The following is a 19,946-nucleotide window of genomic DNA, read 5'->3' on the forward strand; positions in this document are numbered from 1 at the left end:
GCATCAAGGCATATAACTGGATTCAAAAATCAGTTTGAAACACTTAACGGGCACTCAAGTGAAGAGGTTACTATTGGAGATAACTCCACATATCCTATGAAAGGAATTGGGACCTGTACTATCAAACTAAGAAATGGAGTATCTCTACAATTAAAGGATGTTCTGTTTGTACATGGAATAAAAAGAAATCTAGTCTAAATCTCAGGCCTAGCTGATCAAGGATATCGGGTTACCTTCAATGAAGATAAAGTTCTACTCTGGCCTAAAAATACAAATATCAAAAATGCCATAATAGTAGGTTCAAGAGATGGTAGCCTATACAAACTATGCAGTGATCAAAAGGAAGCACTAAATCTTGAAGTTTCAAATAATAATGAATTGTGGCACAAAAGATTAGGACACCTAAGATATAGTGCTCTATCCAACATAAAGAAGATTACTTCGGGACTGCCCCAACTAAAATCTGAACACACAAGCATTTGCAAAGGATGTGCCTTGGGAAAGAATGTGAAAGTTTCTTTTCCCTCAAGCGAGCACAAATCAAAATCTATTTTAGAACTAATTCACTCAGACCTATGCGGTCCCATGTCAACACCATCCTAACTGGATCCTTATACTACATAATCTTTGTTGACGACTACACTCGAAAAACATGGATATATTTTCTAAAGTGCAAAGACTCAAATGAAGTACTATCTAGGTTCAAAGAATTCAAGGCACTAGTAGAAAACCAGTCAGGGAAGAAAATTAAGGTGTTAAGATCCGACAATGGGGGAGAATATACATCTGACAACTTCAAAGACTTTTGTAATTCTGTTGGGATTAAGAGGGAGTATACTGTACTATATAATCCACAACAGAATGGAGTAGCAAAAAGAAAGAACAGAACCATAATTGAAGCAGCAAAAGCCATGATGCATGACCAAAACTTACACACTTCATTCTGGGCAGAAGCTTCAAATACAACAGTCTACATTCAAAACAGATGTCCGCACTCAGTTCTAGAAAACATAACTCCTGAAGAAGCTTTTACAGGGAACAAACCAGACTTAAATCACTTAAGGATATTTGGTTGTCCTGTATATATACATGTTCCTAAAGAAAAGAGGACAAAACTAGAACCATCCGGAAAAAGAGGTATCTTCATTGGCTATAGTGAAAATACTAAAGGATATCGCATTTACATTCCAGGGAAAAAATCTGTTGAGATAAGTAGAGATGTAAAGTTTGAAGAAAACACTACACTCAAAGAACCTGAGGATGATAACATTACTAAAGAAGAAGAAGATCACATAACTGAGATTGAGAGGGAGAATATCATAGAAAATCCTGAACCTTCAGACATTGAGAGAGAGGACATCATAAGAGCTTCTGAACCTCTTGTTGATGAAAATATTGAAACACCCAATAACAAGAAAAGACCTCTGTGGGCAAGGAAAATGATTGAAGAGAATAATGTAGAACCAAATGAAATTTCCAAAGAAAATAAGAGAACAAGAAATCTAAAATGTTATGTTGCACTTCTAACCGAACTCACAAATTTTGAACCAACAAATGTCAGAGAAGCTTTATCAAAACAGGCTTGGAAAGATGCTATGGTTGAAGAATATCAATCTATACTAAAGAATGATGTTTGGGATATAGTGCCTAGACCAAAAGACAAATCAGTTGTCTCATCCAAGTGGTTATTCAAGATCAAATATGCATTTGATGGCTGCATTGAAAAACATAAAGCTCGCTTTGTGGCCAGGGGATTCTCTCAGAAAGCAGGAATTGATTATGAAGAGACATTTGCCCCAATTGCCCGGTATACGTCAGTAAGAACAATCATTGCAATTGCAGCATCCAAAGGATGGAAAATTCACCAAATGGACGTAAAGATTGTCTTCCTAAATGGTTCAATTGAAAAAGAAGTATATATAGAACAAGAAGAAGGATTCACCATACATGATAAAAATTGCTATGTTTGTAAACTACAGAAATCTCTCTATGGGCTAAAACAAGCACCTAGGGCCTGGTATGCAAGGATAGACAACTATCTCTCCAAACTAGGGTACTCCAAGAACCTAGCAGATCCCAACATCTACTTCAAGGCTTCAAATGGCAATATGATCATATTGGTCCTTTATGTGGATGATCTTTTGATAACAGAAAAGGATAATCTCATTGTGAAATGTAAGCAAGACCTGGCAACAGAATTCGATATGAAGGATCTAGGGCTTCTACATTATTTTCTAGGATTAGAAGTATGGCAGAAGAAAAACTACATCTTCCTAAATCAAGGAAAGTACACCACAGATATTCTAACTAGATTTGGGATGATGGAGTGTAAGCCATTAGCTACACCAATGGAAACTAAGTTGCACAAGTTAAAAATTGAGGCAAAAGATTCAGAACCTACAAATCCCACACTCTACAGACAAATTGTCGGTTCACTCATGTATTTGGTAAATACTCGTCCTGATATCTGCTGTGCTACAAATGTATCAAGTCACTTCATGTGTGAACCTAAGAAGATACATCTAATGGCTGCTAAACACATTCTAAGATATTTACGAGGCACAATCGGACTTGGCTTAAAGTATGAAAATGTTGAGATTAAACTTGAAGGATATTCTGATTCTGATTGGGCCGGAAGTACCACTGACCGTAAAAGTACTACAGGGTGTTGCTTCAGTCTTGGTTTTGCTATGATATCTTGGTTCAGCAGAAAACAGTCAACAGTTGCACAAAGCTCCATCGAAGCAGAATATATGGCAGCCTCCATGGGAGCTCGTGAAGCGGAATGGCTGAGAAAGTTATTATTTGGATTATTTGGAAAAACTCTGAATTCAACAATAATTCATTGTGATAATCAGAGTTGTATCAAGCTCTCAGTAAATCCAGTTTTTCACAATCGATCCAAACATATTGAGATCCCTTATCACTACATAAGAGATATGGTAGATCGAAACATCATAAAACTAGTGTACATCAGTACTGAAAAACAAAATGCTGATATCTTCACCAAGCCACTTGCAAGATTGAAGATAGAATACTTCAGAAGTAAACTTGGTATGACTAGATTATAATTGAGATTATTAGCATGAAATTCCTACCATGTGTAATTTGTTCATGAATAAATAAATAAAATGTATATTGCAATATTCTAACTGTGTTCAAGAAGATGACGATCTTCTTATGTTTAAAGTTACTATTTCAAGCTGACGATCTTGACAATAGTTGACCAAGTGTCAAGATTGACTACATTAAGTTGTTGTCCCGGACTGTGCCGGATATCTTGATCCTAAAGTATGTGATCATCTCATGATTGACTTCTTAAGTGATTGTCCCGGACTGAGCCGGATATCATGATAGTGAGTCTATTGTCATGACAAGACTATATTAAATGTTGTCCCGAATTGTGTCCGAAGTCATGACAGAATATGCTCCCAAGAAAATTACTTAGATCCACTCCTGCTAAGAGGGAGTGTTAAGATATAGCCCTCGTGAATCTAACTGATGGTAAATCGGTTATTATATATATATGATCGATGCCTGAAAGTCATTTTGGAGAGTGCTATTAACACACAGTCCCGATATGCAGATGGACATAAACCTTGTATACACTGTGATGAAATGCCCATGTGATTCTCGATCGCATTATATTAACGGAGCATGTAGTTCGGAAATTAAACATAAACAAACTAATTGTTATGAACGGTTGCCTCCGAAGGGGCATGTCCATACGTGGCAACTGCCACGTATGGACATGTCCCTACGTAGGCAACCTTTCCTCTTGTATTTAAACCGGATTCAATGATGGAGACGATCAATAACTTACGGCAATCAGTCTTCCAGAATCGCTGTCATTATTCTTTGATCCATATCACGTATGGACATGCCCCTACGTAGGCAACCTTTCCTCTTGTATTTAAACCGGATTCAATGATGGAGACGATCAATAACTTACGGCAATCAGTCTTCCAGAATCACTGTCATTATTCTTTGATCCATATTTCACAACACCCGTTAGCAATGGGGCGATGTGTGAAAAGGTCACAAATTGTCACAAATTAGAAATCCACTTATTTAGAAACCAATTTACATTAGAAGCTGATATGGAAGACCAAGAGTAACAAGTTAGAAGTCCATATTAGATGTCTCTTTGGGATTTGAACTTGGGTCTCCACAATGAGAACTCAATGCTTTCACCAATTAAGCTCAACCCCTTGGACTTCAAGGTGTTTTCATTCTCCTAACTATCTTTTATTCAAGTTCAATTCATCTAACTGCTTTTTCTTCATCTTCCACACATACTGCAATTAAAGTTTTGAGGGTATAACATTTGTAATTGTAGCATATTTAAGAATGGAGGCAATCACTCCATCTAGCGGTCTGTTGTCACAGAGACGAAATATCTGAGCCTTCAACTAAGTCTGCCCTTGATTTGGTACTGATTCTGACACAAGTACTGATTCAAATGATTTCTTTATGTGTTCTTGATGTCTTTGAAAATATTATAATAGCAGAGCTGCTAGTTATCAAATTGATTGTTAGGCTGATCTCCTTGAGTATTCTCTTGATTCTAGTTCCAATTGCATGCCACCGTATCTTCTTCACAGACATTGCCGCAAAAAGGATTCATGTCCACTTTTACTTTGATTAAATTAATGAATTTGTATTTTTACTTTGACTTGACATCCAATCAATATGCATTCCAAAGAGTATTAACTTTAAAAAATTCATGTTGTGATTGCATATGTATTTATAACCTTCATTTGTATTTGAGAATCTTGATTATTTCTGTATGAAATATGTTAAATTCTGGCTCCTGCATTTTCTTCATTTTATTAATGGTAGTTTGTTCCGGCCAGAAATGGAGTTGCAATCAATTAGAAAATTTTCCATCAGAATCTGGTTGCTTATGAGAAACAAACTCGTGCATCATTTATGAAGATCCAATTCATACAAGTTATCATAACTGAGAGATGAAGAGTAAAATGAATAGAACAGAGAAATAGCAGCATATGTATAATCACAAAATGTGAGCTATTTAAACCCTATTTGAAGGCCTGATCTGAACCTGTTTGATTAAAGAACTTTATGCATCTTATGTATGAACTTGATTTCATAACAAAGATTTGCACCATTCATTTTCTTACTCTGTGTCCTGTCTTTTGCAACTTTTCTAAAAAGCTCTCCAACTATTCACCATTTTGCATTTTCAAACAATATAACCGACTCTATAAATCCAAGATGTGATTATGATTTTTTATTCATAAATAGTTTTGAGGCAGTCTCAAGCCTCTTTCACTATCATTGTTGTTATGATGTGAGGCTAAACCTCATCTAAAATATCAACCATGATGATCAATTTGGCCTTCTGATTAGCTTTATCAAACTTTCTTTGTTCATCTCCAACTTGTGCTAGTCTAGTGATCAATTTAGCCTTCTGATTAGATTATCATACATTCTTTATTCATCTCCAACTTGTGCTAGTCTAGTGACTTCCAAGAACACCCCACAAATTTTCAAACTCAAGTTTAGACCTCAGTTTTCTAGGCTAAATAATTACCTTTCAACAACTGAAATTCCAGAAGCATTAATTTTTGAGCATTTGGAACCATTTTTTATCTGAATGTGAAGGGTTCTTCAAGAAGTAGATTCCCCCTATTTCTCCTAGATGATTTATAGAGATGCTGCGACAAATATCATTGTTGCAGATTTATTTGGCATTAGATGTAGTAATTCAACACGACTTTACTAATAAATGTGGATCAAAGCTGTAGTTTGTACCAAACACTGCTTGTTTGTTACAAAAGTAACAAATAAGTGGACTGAATAAAAAACAAAACAAAATTGCTGTAAAAAATAATTGTCTTAAGTGTGATAAATCAAATTAATACAGTATTGCAACTTCTTTTTTTAAGTTTAACTATATTAATATGCACTTTTAATACTTTTTGCAACTAAAGAGAGAATAATTTGCAAGAATTTTTAATTTTTTCAATTTGGCTTCCATATTTTACAAGAACATTTATTTCTCCCTTAACATTACAAAAGTCGGATATTAGGAGGAAAAATTAAAATAAAAACATATGAACCTTTTGTTTCACATGGGCATGCCTCCAAGGCTTATAATATTTGTTGCCACATCATCTTTAGCAATCAAAAGGAATAAATTTGGAAGAAAAACCTCATGCTAATGAAAGAGAATAGATGGGAAGGAGGACAAATAGATGCCTTTTGCATAGACTTAGGCCATGGCTTATGTAGCAGTTGCAACATTACCTGTCCTGTGTCCTTGACTCCTTGGTAGTTGATGTGACAGGCTTCACTCCAACAGTGCTAGCTTTGTCTACACCAGATTTATGACCTGCATGTTCCTTTATTTCTGAAATGACAACATGAAGCAAGTCTATGACAGATAGCACTGGAGCATAGGGTGAACAAAGAAGTCACTTGCCTTGTTTCTCACACCTTGCACACTTTTTTAGGTGCAACAGGTTCTTCTCTCTTTCAGACTCCCTTTGTTGCCTCTGCAACTTTCCTATAGTCTGCTTCATGGCCTTGTCAACTGCCTATTTGGAATCATGGATTTCACTCGAACACAAGGAAAACCTTGTTCTCATACCATATTGCAAATGAATATGAAACATCAGTGCACAATGAACAAATGATTGAGGAGCCATTGCGAAATATATGGTGGATACACAGAATACTGTGCAGAACCAAACAATCACAACTGACTAACTTCTTTACAACCAACTAGCTCCCTTACAACCAACTAATATTGTATTATTATAATATTTTCATATTTATTCTAACAGTATTAGTGTTGAGAATAGTTGTTAGTTTACATTCTACAAGATGTATGAAGTTGAGAACACCTTTGCATACAACTAATTTCTGTTCTTAATGTAATGCAGCAAAGCGCCCTTGAGATTGAAGAATCATAGCTTGAAATAGAAATAATATACATAAGAAACATTAAAACCATTTTATCTTTTGCTTTGCAAAATTTTCAAAATCAGAGTTATCTAGTTGTTTCTGTTATTCATAATTAAAAATGCCTACCAACAGAATACCATGTCTCTATTCAGCATGCATTTTTGGGTACTTCTAAAGCATTTTTCCTAACAACATTATGCATACCCATTCAAACACAATAACATATAGAGATGCAGAAAAAGCATTATGAATATTGCATGGATCAGATAAAAGATGTTGCCTGCAAGAAACTCCAGATGGCCAGCACCAGCTGCACGGTATGCAACAAGATCTCCCAAAAGTCCAGCAACAGAGTCAACTTCATCAGCCTCCAAAATGCTCCTGTACATTTTGCCAAACAAGATTGGTACAGTTTATTATATGTTAGGAAAAAGAAAGCACATGATGAAGTGTAAGCCACCAAGAAACCAAGAACAGGCAAAAAATAACTTACAAATATTGAGCCCTTCCAAGGCAGCACAATACTTCTCGAATCCCGTGGTCAAACATCTCACGGTAATGAGTTTTCCATGCTCCGTCATGCCTCGCATAAAAGGATCTCCATGCTAGAACGTCTGATCCAGCACAGCATTGTGCAATTACCAAAACCCATGCCACAATTGCAAGGGCAACAACTAGAATCTGCTTCCAGACACCACCATGGCCACCTTGACCTGTTGTAATAATGCTCTACAGGCTTCAAACTCAAGAACAATTGTTTCAAAGATACATTTCAAAAAGTATTGCTATGCCATATAAATATATGCACTATTCTGTGATACGATAGCTACAAAATACTTATTATCAGATTCTAAAAGTAGTTCTGAAGATCACAAACTGTAAGAAGACTATTCCCACATGTACAACACAATTTGAAGAGGCCATTAATTAGTTAATTGAATATTAGTACCACAATAGGAATGACTCCTAATTTTGCTTGGTATATTATTTCCTTTAAAACAAAATCATTCCCTAAAGAAATCTCACTCGATAAGTCTTTAGAGTTTTAATGTAAGAGCTAGTTGTGAAAATCCTACACTAAATTTCTGATATAAGAGAAAAGACTAACAATATGACCCAAAGGATGCCCTATCATATAATGCCAACAATGTAGCAAATAGGGACACTATGCAAGAGACTGCTAGAACAAGCAGGATAAAGTATAATAAGTGTGCAAATGGTGTGGACTTGGAGATCATGAAGACACAGGATGTTTGAAGCAAAGGGCTAGCATCAACATAATTAATATTGATAGGCAAAATGAAGTTCTAGCCATTACTCATGCCGAAGGCAAGAATGTTATGTGCCCAAACCCACATACAGGAAAAGAAAGGCTCCATGAAGAAAACGCTGAAGTGGAGAATGAGAAGCACATAGGAAACACTGAGAGTAGGGGGGGGAGGGGAGGTCAATCAGTGTTTCAAGTTTTTTTCACAAATTTTCAGAATGACACCAAAAGATACACAAAAAAATCAATAAGACAAGAACACAAGATTTCTCGTGGAAAATCCTTTCGGCTAAAAAACCAGGGCATCAAAAGACTTTTAATATCTTCAAATGGGCACCAACCCAGTTTACAAAGCAATAGTCTAAAGAGAGCTCCAACTCTCCTCACAGCACCAACTGTGAATAACAGAGACACCAACCCCTCAAACATTCACCATTCCTCTCTCAAAGGACTCCGAAAAAATTACCTTCAAGTACCCACACAAACAGCAGATATTCAACACAGATATCATGATAAAATATCAACTCAGGAATGCAAAGCCTTTGTAAGAAGAGTTTTTCTATTTAACAACACTGTAGCTACACTCCTCACAATAGCATTCCCAAATTCAATGCACAACGCAAACAGTAATACTTTGCTACAACTCACGGTCACTACAGCACCACCTTCAACCTGTAGAATGCCATCAAAACTTGTAGGCCATGAAAGCAATCTACTTTTTTGTGTAATAAAGATAGTCATTCTTATCCTTTTAAAAAAAAACGGCAGCTATCTAAAAGATAATTTGGTAACAACAGCTCTCTGAGATTAATCCCACGCCTTGTGTGCTACACTATATTACTCACAAGAAGGCATATCTTTTAAAATAAAAGACCATTACCAAAGATATCATCTGCTCAACAATAAAAAGCTCCAAATCAAATTTATTTAAAAAGCGAAACTGCCGCTTCAGACACTTATGCAAAAACAACATCTATCAAACAATTTTCAATTCTACCATATCGAAAAATAATAACTCTATCAGAAACATCCACGATAACAAAATCGTGCCTCTCATTAAAGCCATTTTTTTTAATTCAAACATCACCTCCAACTTCTTAAAAAAATTCATAAAAATTACGGCAATTATCAAAAGAACACGGCATGCAGAGAAGAGAACTGCCCGAAAAAGAAATACCATCGTGCTCCCCTAAAAGAATGAATAAGACACTTAATAATTCATATTCCATGACCTCTACTAAAGAACTTATTACCACATCTGAAGAAGACATAATAAAAAAAGGTGCAAACTTCCTTCAGAAAAAAAACGTATTTCATCAAAAATGCCCCCATACTTTTCACCATATAAAAACACAACTTCAGCCCAGATTAAAGCCCACGATAGCATTTAAAAAAATAGTCTTTTCCAGAAGTGGTCAAAACACCTGAAAAATTTGGAGTCATTTCAGCAGCCAAAAGGAAAGTAACGCCCAGTATCGTGTCAATAAATAAAGTCTGAAATGACTAACATACTTTAAAGAAATTAATTCGATTCCAAAAAGGAATTGACCCCTTTTAAAATTTCAGTGATGATGTGGCATGAGAGGCTGACATAGATGTTGACAAAGATATATAGACACATACTGCTGATGCAGACACACAAGCACCTCAAGCAGCTCACGCTGCTCAATCAGGCAAACAGGTAGACAGCTCAACTAAAATGCATAAACAAACACAATTAAGCCTTTGACATCAATGAAAAATAATCCAACAGAGAATACTATGGATAACGAACACCACCACTCAAATGCAAACACAAGTATGGTAACAAGTCAATCATAATCCAAGAATAATATTACGAGGCAAGTACTTCAAACTGCCTTACTAATTAAAGTAGTGGATTTATTACAAAGTATTCCTGAACTTCAAAATGCTATTATATGGGGGAGAAATGAGATGGGGTATGCTACAGCCCAATTAACATCTAGTGAGAATTAATATCCAATAACTGAGCGTCCACTGTCAAGCAACCAAGTAATTGATCCAATGTTACTAACAATTAAAACAGCAAAGAAACTAGCAATGGTGAATATGGAGATTTTTGGAAGAAATCTCACCAAATCAATTCTTGATGGCGAGTCTCATGTGAATATACTTTTGGAAGACACTTGGAGAAGTATTGGCAAGCCAAACATTCGGCCCCCAACTTTTCAACTAGTGGGTGCAGTGTTATTATTTATTAAGTTGTCATTAGTTTTATGTCCAAAGTCATCCTATATACTCTAGTCGGTTAATACTACCGAAATATTCAGTCGGTAAGCACTAAAGCAGTCGGTTACAGAAGAAAGGAGTCACAAAGTTAAGCATACACCGAGCTGTCTAGCGAGTAACGTTCTATGTCTACCGAGCACCAAAGAAGGTATACCGAGTAATCTGAACCGAGTATAACGTGTTACCAGATTCAATGAACCTGGACACATATGTGGAAACGTGTTACAAGATTCGAGAACAGGGAACAGTTATTGCATAGGAAATTGCACTTCAAGATTTTATATGATTTTGAGGAAGTTTATCCAATGAAATAATTTCTATGTTTATTCATTCGATGAATCTTGTTTGTAAGATCGAAGCATGAACAGATCACCGTCCCAGAGATCTATTTATACAGAATGATTTGAGAATCAAAACAAGAAACATTTGTGTGTGATAGATAGGTTGAAAAAGGAAAATCATAAAAGGACACACGGAGTTGTGACTACTACGACTGTCAGAGATATTCAGAGGTCACCGAGAAAGTCTTCAGAGAACAGTTTAAGGGACAGAGTAAACAGAAGGGTTTACCGAGTTGATTTATCAATTACCAAGGTATGCTATGAGCAAGGTAATTTCATATTGAGCACATAGAATCTGCTATAACATTTCAGATGTAAAGTTGCAGATATTTGTAAAGATTTTATTGAAACATTTGAGTTGTAATAGAAACCTTTAACAGGGTAAAAGACTCTAACAAAGTCTATAAATTGTAAAGCCTTTAACCAGGTACAGCATTTTGTATAAGTGTTGTAAAATCCTTTAGCAAGGTAGATCTAAAGATCTTGATACTCCTAACAGGGTAAGCTATCAGAAATAGCTAAACATGTAGCTCTAACCGAGCAACCTTTATTATTGCAGTAGTGAAGTTGTGGGTGCCATCCCCACCGCAGTTTTTCTCTCTAACCAAGAGTTTCTGCATAACCAAAATATTTGTGTTATGGAGTGAAATGTGTATGAATGTTACTTCTATAATTATGTGTTAGCTTTATATTATGAGATCAGCAGTTTACAGTTTATGTTTATCAGTAAGATTGTTTTTGGAGAAAAGTTTTGAAGTACTGATTCACCCCTCCCCTCTCAGTACATTAGCTTTCCTTGTTGGACCTAACATGCAAATCAGCGAGGTATTAAGGTACTTGGAGTTTTAATGGAAGAATAGGTAATTATTGGAAGCCAAATTTTTTGAACTTTGTGGTCATCTCATTAAAGAAAAAAGTGTACGATGCATTCTTGGGTCAGGGTTGGCTAGTAGCAACCAAAGCCCATCACAACTAGAAAAAGAATACAATCTCCATTGAGAACAAGAGTTGGATTATATAATTGTTTTGAAAAACCAAGGTCAGTGAGGAAGCAATTTCCTCAAGTTCGTCAAATTTGGACTCTAAAGAAGAATGAACAAAGAGTCAAGGTCCAATGGAACCAAATGACGAAGGAATTTTGAAGTTATAGTCATATTTGGAGGATGAAACAAATTCTCTTCGTGTTATATTTCACTAGCAAATGGAGGATTATGATGTATTTCCATTGACTTGTAATTTTCACAAAGCTACAACTCTTAGTGAAGAGAAACCAATGAAAGAATGTAACATCCGATGCCAAGATAATTGCTCAATTTCTTTAAATTTCTGATTTTTAGTGAGTAGACATTTCGTCAAACTCTTTGCAACTCGGCAAAGGATAATTTGATTTATTTGATTGGAAAATTGATTTGATTTGAGATGGAAATTTTGCACATAATGTAAAATTAAATGATCGGCGAGTTTTCAATACTCAAATTTGATTCACACTGATACTAATTTTATGCAATATCAAACAAGGAATACAAATAATTTATAATAGCATTTATCTACAAAAAAATTTCAATACAAAGAAAATCTATACATCATCAGCATCTTTATCAAAGCAATTCTTGATACTTAATCCTTTTTTATACTACTTAATCCCTTCAAACTCCTTGTTTAGGTTACTAGAACTTCCTCTGATGACTAAAACAAGGGCAGTGACATCTATCTGTAGACCAATTTTAGTGACCGACTTGGAGACCTCCATGTTAGCACCCTCAAAATTTTCTAAAAATATTGATGAATTTTGAAAATCAAAGTTATGTTCTAGCAAGAATTCAAATGTCTCTTTGGCAGGCATGTTCTTTTTTATTAGTAACCTCTTGTTCCGGTCACCCATGACTTAAGTTATTTTCTCATGGGTTTCTTATCATTTGAAACCAGCCCCAAGTTCCCAATCCCTCTTTTTCAACCAATAACCTTAGGATTTAATTTATCTTAAATATTTTAGCCCCACTCATTCGATGTCCAACGGACATGAGTTATATGCACGTGCTTCAAAGTTATTCTAAAGTGGGCCATAGTTTAAAGGTTATCGGCATGTGATGAATGGTCTGCACACCTTGTCGAGGCTCCTAGTTTGGTCTGATGTGCAAGCTTGGTCATGTTTTGCAAGGCAACTCGAGACTCGGTGAGAGAAGAAAGTACGTCTCATCGAGTTCCGAGTAATGATTATCGGTTGCGAGGTCGAGTTAGTGCCACGGGGTGCATGTGATTGTGTGCTTGGGGCTCAATAAACTCTTGTGTTGTGACTCAGCAATCGTCCGAGAAGATGGTCCCAAGTTGATCCTTGAACTCGGGGTGTGGCAAGATGCATAGGACGATTTCAAGGAGTCCCGAGCAGAGGAAAGAAATGTTGAAGATACAAATGGACTCGGAGAAATCTCAAAGGGATAACATGTGTCAAGATCAAGTGCCAAGTCAAGCCTCTGCGGTTAGCCATAGATGTTGCTCAAATCAAAGGATAAGAATTGAAAGGATTGACACAAGGGAAATTAAAAGGCATGGAACTCGAAACGTGAAATTTATGATTAGAGGACAGGAAGATCACAACAAATCGCTCACACAAAATTAGCTCCAGAAGAGACAGTCAAAAGGCTTTATATGTGGCAAACCCAAGGAATTCAAAGCGGCGGCGTAAAGGGTTGCATGGGTATGAATGATGGAATCTTTTGAAAGAAATTGGCGGTTGGGAGATTGATAAGGATAAGCTTTAGTTTTCCAAAAGGAAATAAAGCAGAAAAGACTATGGAGTCTGGTTATTTTTAGAACCTTTGAGTTTTTCTTAGGTTAATAGCCAATGCACTTGCCAAGCATGATTATAAAAGCGACCCTCTGTGTTCGTTTGAGAGCAATTTCAGAAATGAAGCGATCATATGTAGAGAAAGACTATGTGTTTGCAAGGTGTAAATTTCGTGACACTGGGTGGAGGATATTTCAATAAATTGCATTGTAGCTAAAGGGATATTGAAAATCCAAGGGGTAGCTAAAGGGATATTGAAAGGATGCCTTTGTTGCAAAGCGCCTTTCAAGAGCTACCCATCATCATCCCTTCACCATCAAACGAATGAGAGGCAAGGGGAGAAAAGAGGAGAACAATGAGGACAAGTGGTGGATGGCTCAAATGCAGAGCTTGTGAAATTCAAATTTGAGTGTTGGAGCTGCAACCCCTGTTCTCATTACAACATTTCTCTTTGAGCTCCTCTTTCCACTTTACTAGCTTTTCTTCTAGTTCACCTCTAGTTTTGAGGATGTTTCCCTTTTGGCGTTATGGAGCTCCTTTGCTGGATTGTCTAGCTGCTCTGCTAGTTTGTGGAGCTCCTCTTCTAGTGTGTTGAGCTCCTCTGATAGCTAGTATAGTGTGAAAATTGCCCCCTCTGAGACATCTGCAATGCGATGGTGTGTTGACGTTGCTAAAATCGCAGAACTACGACTCTCTCCGGCCAACGCAAAATAGAATGCTAAGTATCCTATCCTCTCTTGAGATAAGAAAATCCCTAATGTTGTTTCAATTGATCGATGGGGATGACCTCAAGGTTTCGATTGTCAAGTCTTGACTGCCGAATAACTCAGTGATTGATGTGATTTGCTGGGAGCACAAGGGGACTTGCGATTTGCAACAAGCTAGTCTGTTTTGATTTTCGGACTGCGAAATAAAATCAAAAGGGAAAGGATAGGAGATCTAAAACTAACAAGACTGGTATGCGGGTAGACAGATTCAACATTACCAATCCCTGCTTGGCCAGAATAGCTCACAACCTTGCAAGAACGATGCAATCTTCAAAGGGACTTGGAAGATTTTCAGACTGAAAACGCACGGCTAAGCACCCAATTCTAGCGCAGCTTAGACAGACACCTGCAATTGAACTAAGCGCAATTCAAAGGCTCAGGTTAACCATACAAAAGGATACACAATCAGTATATCCTCAATGATATGAGCCTGAATCTATCAAATACCTGCACACCCAAAACAGAAAGATCTATCTGAAATGCTGAAAGAAAACATGTAAACAGGATGAAAACAAGACAATAAACACCAAATCAATGTTTATATATTGATTTCAGCTGCCTATTACAACAATTTCTGCAACATCTCTATGCTATTGCTAAGATCTAACCTATTCTACCTTCTCAAATCTAACTATAAATTCTAACCAGAGTCTAACTGTCTAACCCTTTACAAAAGAAAGGCCTCCGCCTTTTATAGATTTACAATTATGAATCGAAGGCTAGGATGGACTGCATCCAAGGGTCCTGACCTGCCTTCTAGAAGCTGGCAGCTTTGTAATAATCCCCACTTTGAAATAGAATTTAATAATAAATGATAATAATATCCCCACTTTGAAATAGAATTTAATAATAAATGATAATAATATCCCCACTTTGAAATAGAATTTAACAATAAATGATAATAATAAAATTAAAATATAAAATGATATAATTAAATATGATTAATTAAAAATTAATTAAGTTAATGAAAAGTCAAAAGACATGAAAGGAAAAGTTGTGACTCCCTCAACAATGATATATAAAAGGGAGAAGAAAACCTCATTTGAGGGGGGGATAATTTGGTAATGAGAAGTACAGATCTGATTTAAATAATAAGTGCAGATTTGATTATGAAAGGTTGTGTCCCTTTCAAATGGTAGAAATAATGAAGAGTTGCACTCTTTCAAAGGGTGATAATGGTGAAAGGGTGTGTCTCTTGCCAAAGGGCATACATGATGGAGAGGTGTGACCTCTCCCTCAAATTGAGAGATATAAAGGGAAGGAATCAAAAGCATCTAGTGAGATCACCATTGATAAGATCAGATCAGAATTGTTATCAAGTTACAGGAAGTAACATTTGTGTTCTTTGTGGTATGCCTCCCAATCTGCAGGCGACATCTACAGTGTGAACTCCAACCACAGGCTACAATCTACGTACAGGTAAGAGGGGTTAAGAAGTCTTAAGGTATATATGTGTGTGGACATGTGTGCCACACACACACATATATACTAATGCATTTTTATGAATACATATATCTCTAATGATTACTTATATGAATGTAGCAATAAAGATAGGAATCTATGTAGAATATGTATGTATATTTAGGATCATTAGAAAGATTAAAAAATATGTAAACGAAGACGTAAATTATGGAATGGAAAACAATAATGAATTATAAAATGTAATATTAATGTGATTATATGATGGAGGCTATAGGGAAGAAATTCCCTTAGCCTAATGGAGGGATTATGATAATCCCTGGTAGGCAGTATATACTGAATATCTATATGCATATATATGGCTTGGTTGACTAAGTTCATCCAAGAAGAGACGGATCTGGCCGGTCTCCTTTGATGGACTTGGATGATGAGATGCATCATCCAAGGCAAGGAATTGACATATGGTCTTCCTTGGATGGCTTGGGTGTAAGAATCGAATTAACCTTCGATTTCCTGGATGGCTTGGGTGTAAGAAGTTACATCCAAAACAGGAATCGAATTAACCTTCGATTTCCTGGATGGCTTGGGTGTAAGATGGCTTGGGTGTAAGAAGTTACATCCAAGACAGGAATCGAATTAACCTTCAATTTCCTGGATGGCTTGGATGTAAGAAGTTACATCCAAGACAGGAATCGAATTAACCTTCGATTTCTTGGATGGCTTGGGTGTAAGAAGTTACATCCAAGACAGGAATCGAATTAACCTTTGATTTCCTGGATGGCTTGGGTGTAAGAAATTACATCCAAGACAGGAATCGAATTCACCTTCGATTTCCTCGATGTCTTGGAACCAAGATGGGTTCCAAGAAGGCGAGCTTCACAGCCGCCTAAGGACATATCTTCGTACGGCATTCGTATTCTTTTTATTTTAAAGAATTGAAAGTAGTGTTAATTAAGTAATTGAACTTTAATTGCAAATTAGATTAGTTATGTATATATATTTTTGTTGTGTTCTAACAATCTGTTTTGCAGGACAATGATCTCTAACTAGTAGGAACATTACAAGCTTTAACCCATGCCTATTAAGCTCTCAGTCATCCACCCAACCACTATCTCAACTACCTGCCACTATTTGGCTTTAATTCGGGTCTATCTGGCAGTTGGACATAACTGACCACAACTGACTTGTTTCCCCTTTCTTTCAAAATATCTGAGTGGGACCCACTGGCAATTTACAATAAAACAATTTCAGTTCTTAAAACTAAATTCCTAGAATTAAATCCAGTCGTGCACTTTTCCTGAGAACGCATGATTGTTGTACTCGGAGTGTTCTTCGGTCTTTGGTCCCGGTGGACTTCAACTTTGTTCAACGGCATGCTTCCCAATGCTCGGTTGCTCTCGCACTCCTACAGCACGTTCTAGCATCTTTTTCTTTTCCAGCTTTCAGTGCCTGGCCTTGATTGCGATCCTTCTTCGATTTGCGTTTTCAGACCTTCTACTGGTTTTTTGTGATGACATCATGCGACCTGCAAACCATTGATTTCACTTTAATCAATCAATTTGAAAAAATAATTTAATTAATCAAACATTAAATTTTAATTACGACGTTTGGCTTCGAGAAGCTCTTTGTGAGATGTATCTTTTAAATGTCTCTCTTCAAACTTGGCCTAGCAAACTCGGCCAATTCAAGTGAAATGAGCAAGCCTCGCCCTTGGTTGACCCCTTGGCAAAACTCAACTCTTTAGCCAAATTGCGAATACTTTTTTAAAATACTTTCTCCTTTTCTCTGACAAAGTTTGGCCCTCTGAACCAAAATGAGAGTTAAGCGAGCTTTATTTTGCCCTAAAAGGTTATATTACGCGACTCAACACTTGTTTTCATTTTCGGCCCTGTTGAGGTTATTAATTCCTCCTTTAGTCACTCGATCCTTCTAGTATAATCAATTTGCTTATATATAAATTGTTGGGTGAAGATGCACAGCAAATGATCTTTATAAATTACACAGCAATTGTAATATCTTGACTTCACACGTATATTTTCTGCAGACCACAAACAGATATATGTGTTAGAAGAGAACATCATAACCCTCTATATCGTATACACTAAATTTACATCAGCCTCTCCTATGACGTATATGTCCAATCAGTATTGGTCTCTCAAAACCACACGCCTAGCAATTGCCCCTGATAGAAGATAAATACTCATTCAATTTCGGTGAGGGGTTGTGACCTCAATCGGGGTTGCATACCAAATGAGGGGGTGTGATGTGTAATCACCGATAGGCAAACAAGACATAATACGTGCAAACTAAACATAAATAATTAATGAAAGCAATGTGCATATTGGTGATTAGAATGATATATATATTATTAAATGTTAAAGGCCTTAAGGCCAATTTAACATTTAATTTTATCCGACTGAAGCTATAAATCATCAACACTCCCTCTTAGCTAGGGAGGATAAAAGATATTGGGAGCAATATTCATAAATCCTATGATGCTTATCTTGGGACCATAGTTTCAAGATGTGAATTGCCTTTGTCGGCGATTCTATTCACAAACTCTTGAGTGGATTGCCTCTGCCGGTGATTCTATCCATAAGCTCTTGTGTGGATTGCCTCTGTCAGTGATTCTATCCACAAGCTCTTGTGTGGATTGCCTCAGTCGGCGATTCTATCCATGAGCTCTCACGTGGATTGCCTCAGTCGGCGATTCTATCCACAAGCTCTTACGTGGATTGCCTCAGTCGGCGATTCTATCCATGAGCTCTTGTGTGGATTGCCTTAGTCGGCGATTCTATCCATGAGCTCTCACGTGGATTGCCTGAGTCGGCGATTCTATCCACAAGCTCTTATGTGGATTGCCTCAGTCGGCGATTCTATCCATGAGCTCTTGTGTGTGGATTACATTAGTCAGCGATTCTATCCACAATCTTGAGTTATTGTAAGATCGTCACCTTCCAATAACTTCAAAAAATACAAGTGGAAATCATTTGGAAGTCGTCACTTCCTTGTGATTTACACAGGGCCCATAAAATAATTATTAGTATTAATAATAATAATCAATATTTACAATTTTACCTCAGAAGTGCTCAATTATTAGTAAGCTCCCTCTCAATCACAAGGTATCTTGAGTTTCTTCAAGAGAACATATTTTTCTGAACATACGTCTGAATTTCTGACTTCAGCAAGGGAAGCTTGTAGTTTAAGTTTGAGAGGACAAGTTCTTGCAATGTGGCCATATTCATCACACATGAAACATTGTACTTTAGAGAAGTTTCTAGGCTTCTTGAATGATCGATTACCATATGTCTTTTTGTCCTTTTTCCTTTTCAAACTAGAGACTAGAACTTGAACATCTTCATCAACGGATTTCACGATTCCTCTTGATATTAGGTTACACTCTTCTTGAATGCAGTCAGCTTTTAGTCTATCAAATTTGGGAACTTTGGATCGAGCACTAACTCCTTGTCTAAAGTTTTCCCATGAGATAGGGAGCCCATTTAGATTTATCATAGTTAGCTCCTTATTATCATAAATGTGACCAATTGATGAGAGTTGGTTCCTTAATTCTGTTATCCTCATAAAATATGAAGTGATAGTCTCTTCCTTACTCATTTTAATGTTAGAAAGTGTAGCGTCCTAAAATTGCGACACTTGCAATTTCGACCGCATTTGGGTCTTCACGATGGCGACGCAACACGCAACCTGAATGGAGACCCTGAAACTTGCTCATGACACTGAAAACTGCATTTTCTTGCACCCTGGCCTGAACCTCCTTTGCACCCTGCTGTCCCGGGAGGTGGGACCAGAGCGTCCAGCGCCCTGGTCCCTGGCCCTATTTTGGGCCCGGTTTCCTATGGGGCTTCGGGTCCTTTTGTTTGCAATTTGGAAAATAAACTTTCCTGGTCGGCCTAAGGTCGGGAAAATCAGTCTATTAACCCTAATTGGCAAGTATATAAACTACATTTGCCTCTCCCATTTGGGTAAGAAGGACATATGTGTACAAGCGTGGAAACTATACTCAAGCATTCAAGCATTCAAGCATTCAAGCATTCCTTCAAGCAATTGATCATTCTAAGTCTCCATTCAAGGCTAAGTGTTGCATTCAAGACAAGGATTCAACCATTGAAGAGGAGATCACTTACAGCACATTACATGCTACAACATACAACATACAACAAACA

At 36.8% G+C, this 19,946-nt stretch overlaps 1 protein-coding gene across 2 annotated transcripts in view; it reads right to left on the reverse strand.

The window, feature by feature from the left end:
* Positions 1-19,946, reverse strand: part of LOC131061694 (uncharacterized) — a 171,628-nt gene that overhangs the window by 122,406 nt on the left and 29,276 nt on the right. For both annotated transcript variants that reach the window (XM_057995510.2, XM_057995511.2), the window contains exons 3-4: positions 7,427-7,646; positions 7,214-7,314 (exon numbers count right to left, since the gene is read on the reverse strand). In XM_057995510.2, coding sequence (XP_057851493.2) covers positions 7,214-7,314; positions 7,427-7,646 — 321 coding nt within the window. The remainder of the gene's footprint in view (positions 1-7,213; positions 7,315-7,426; positions 7,647-19,946) is intronic.

Source organism: Cryptomeria japonica, chromosome 8, assembly GCF_030272615.1.
Source record: "Cryptomeria japonica chromosome 8, Sugi_1.0, whole genome shotgun sequence".
NCBI lineage: Eukaryota > Viridiplantae > Streptophyta > Pinopsida > Cupressales > Cupressaceae > Cryptomeria > Cryptomeria japonica.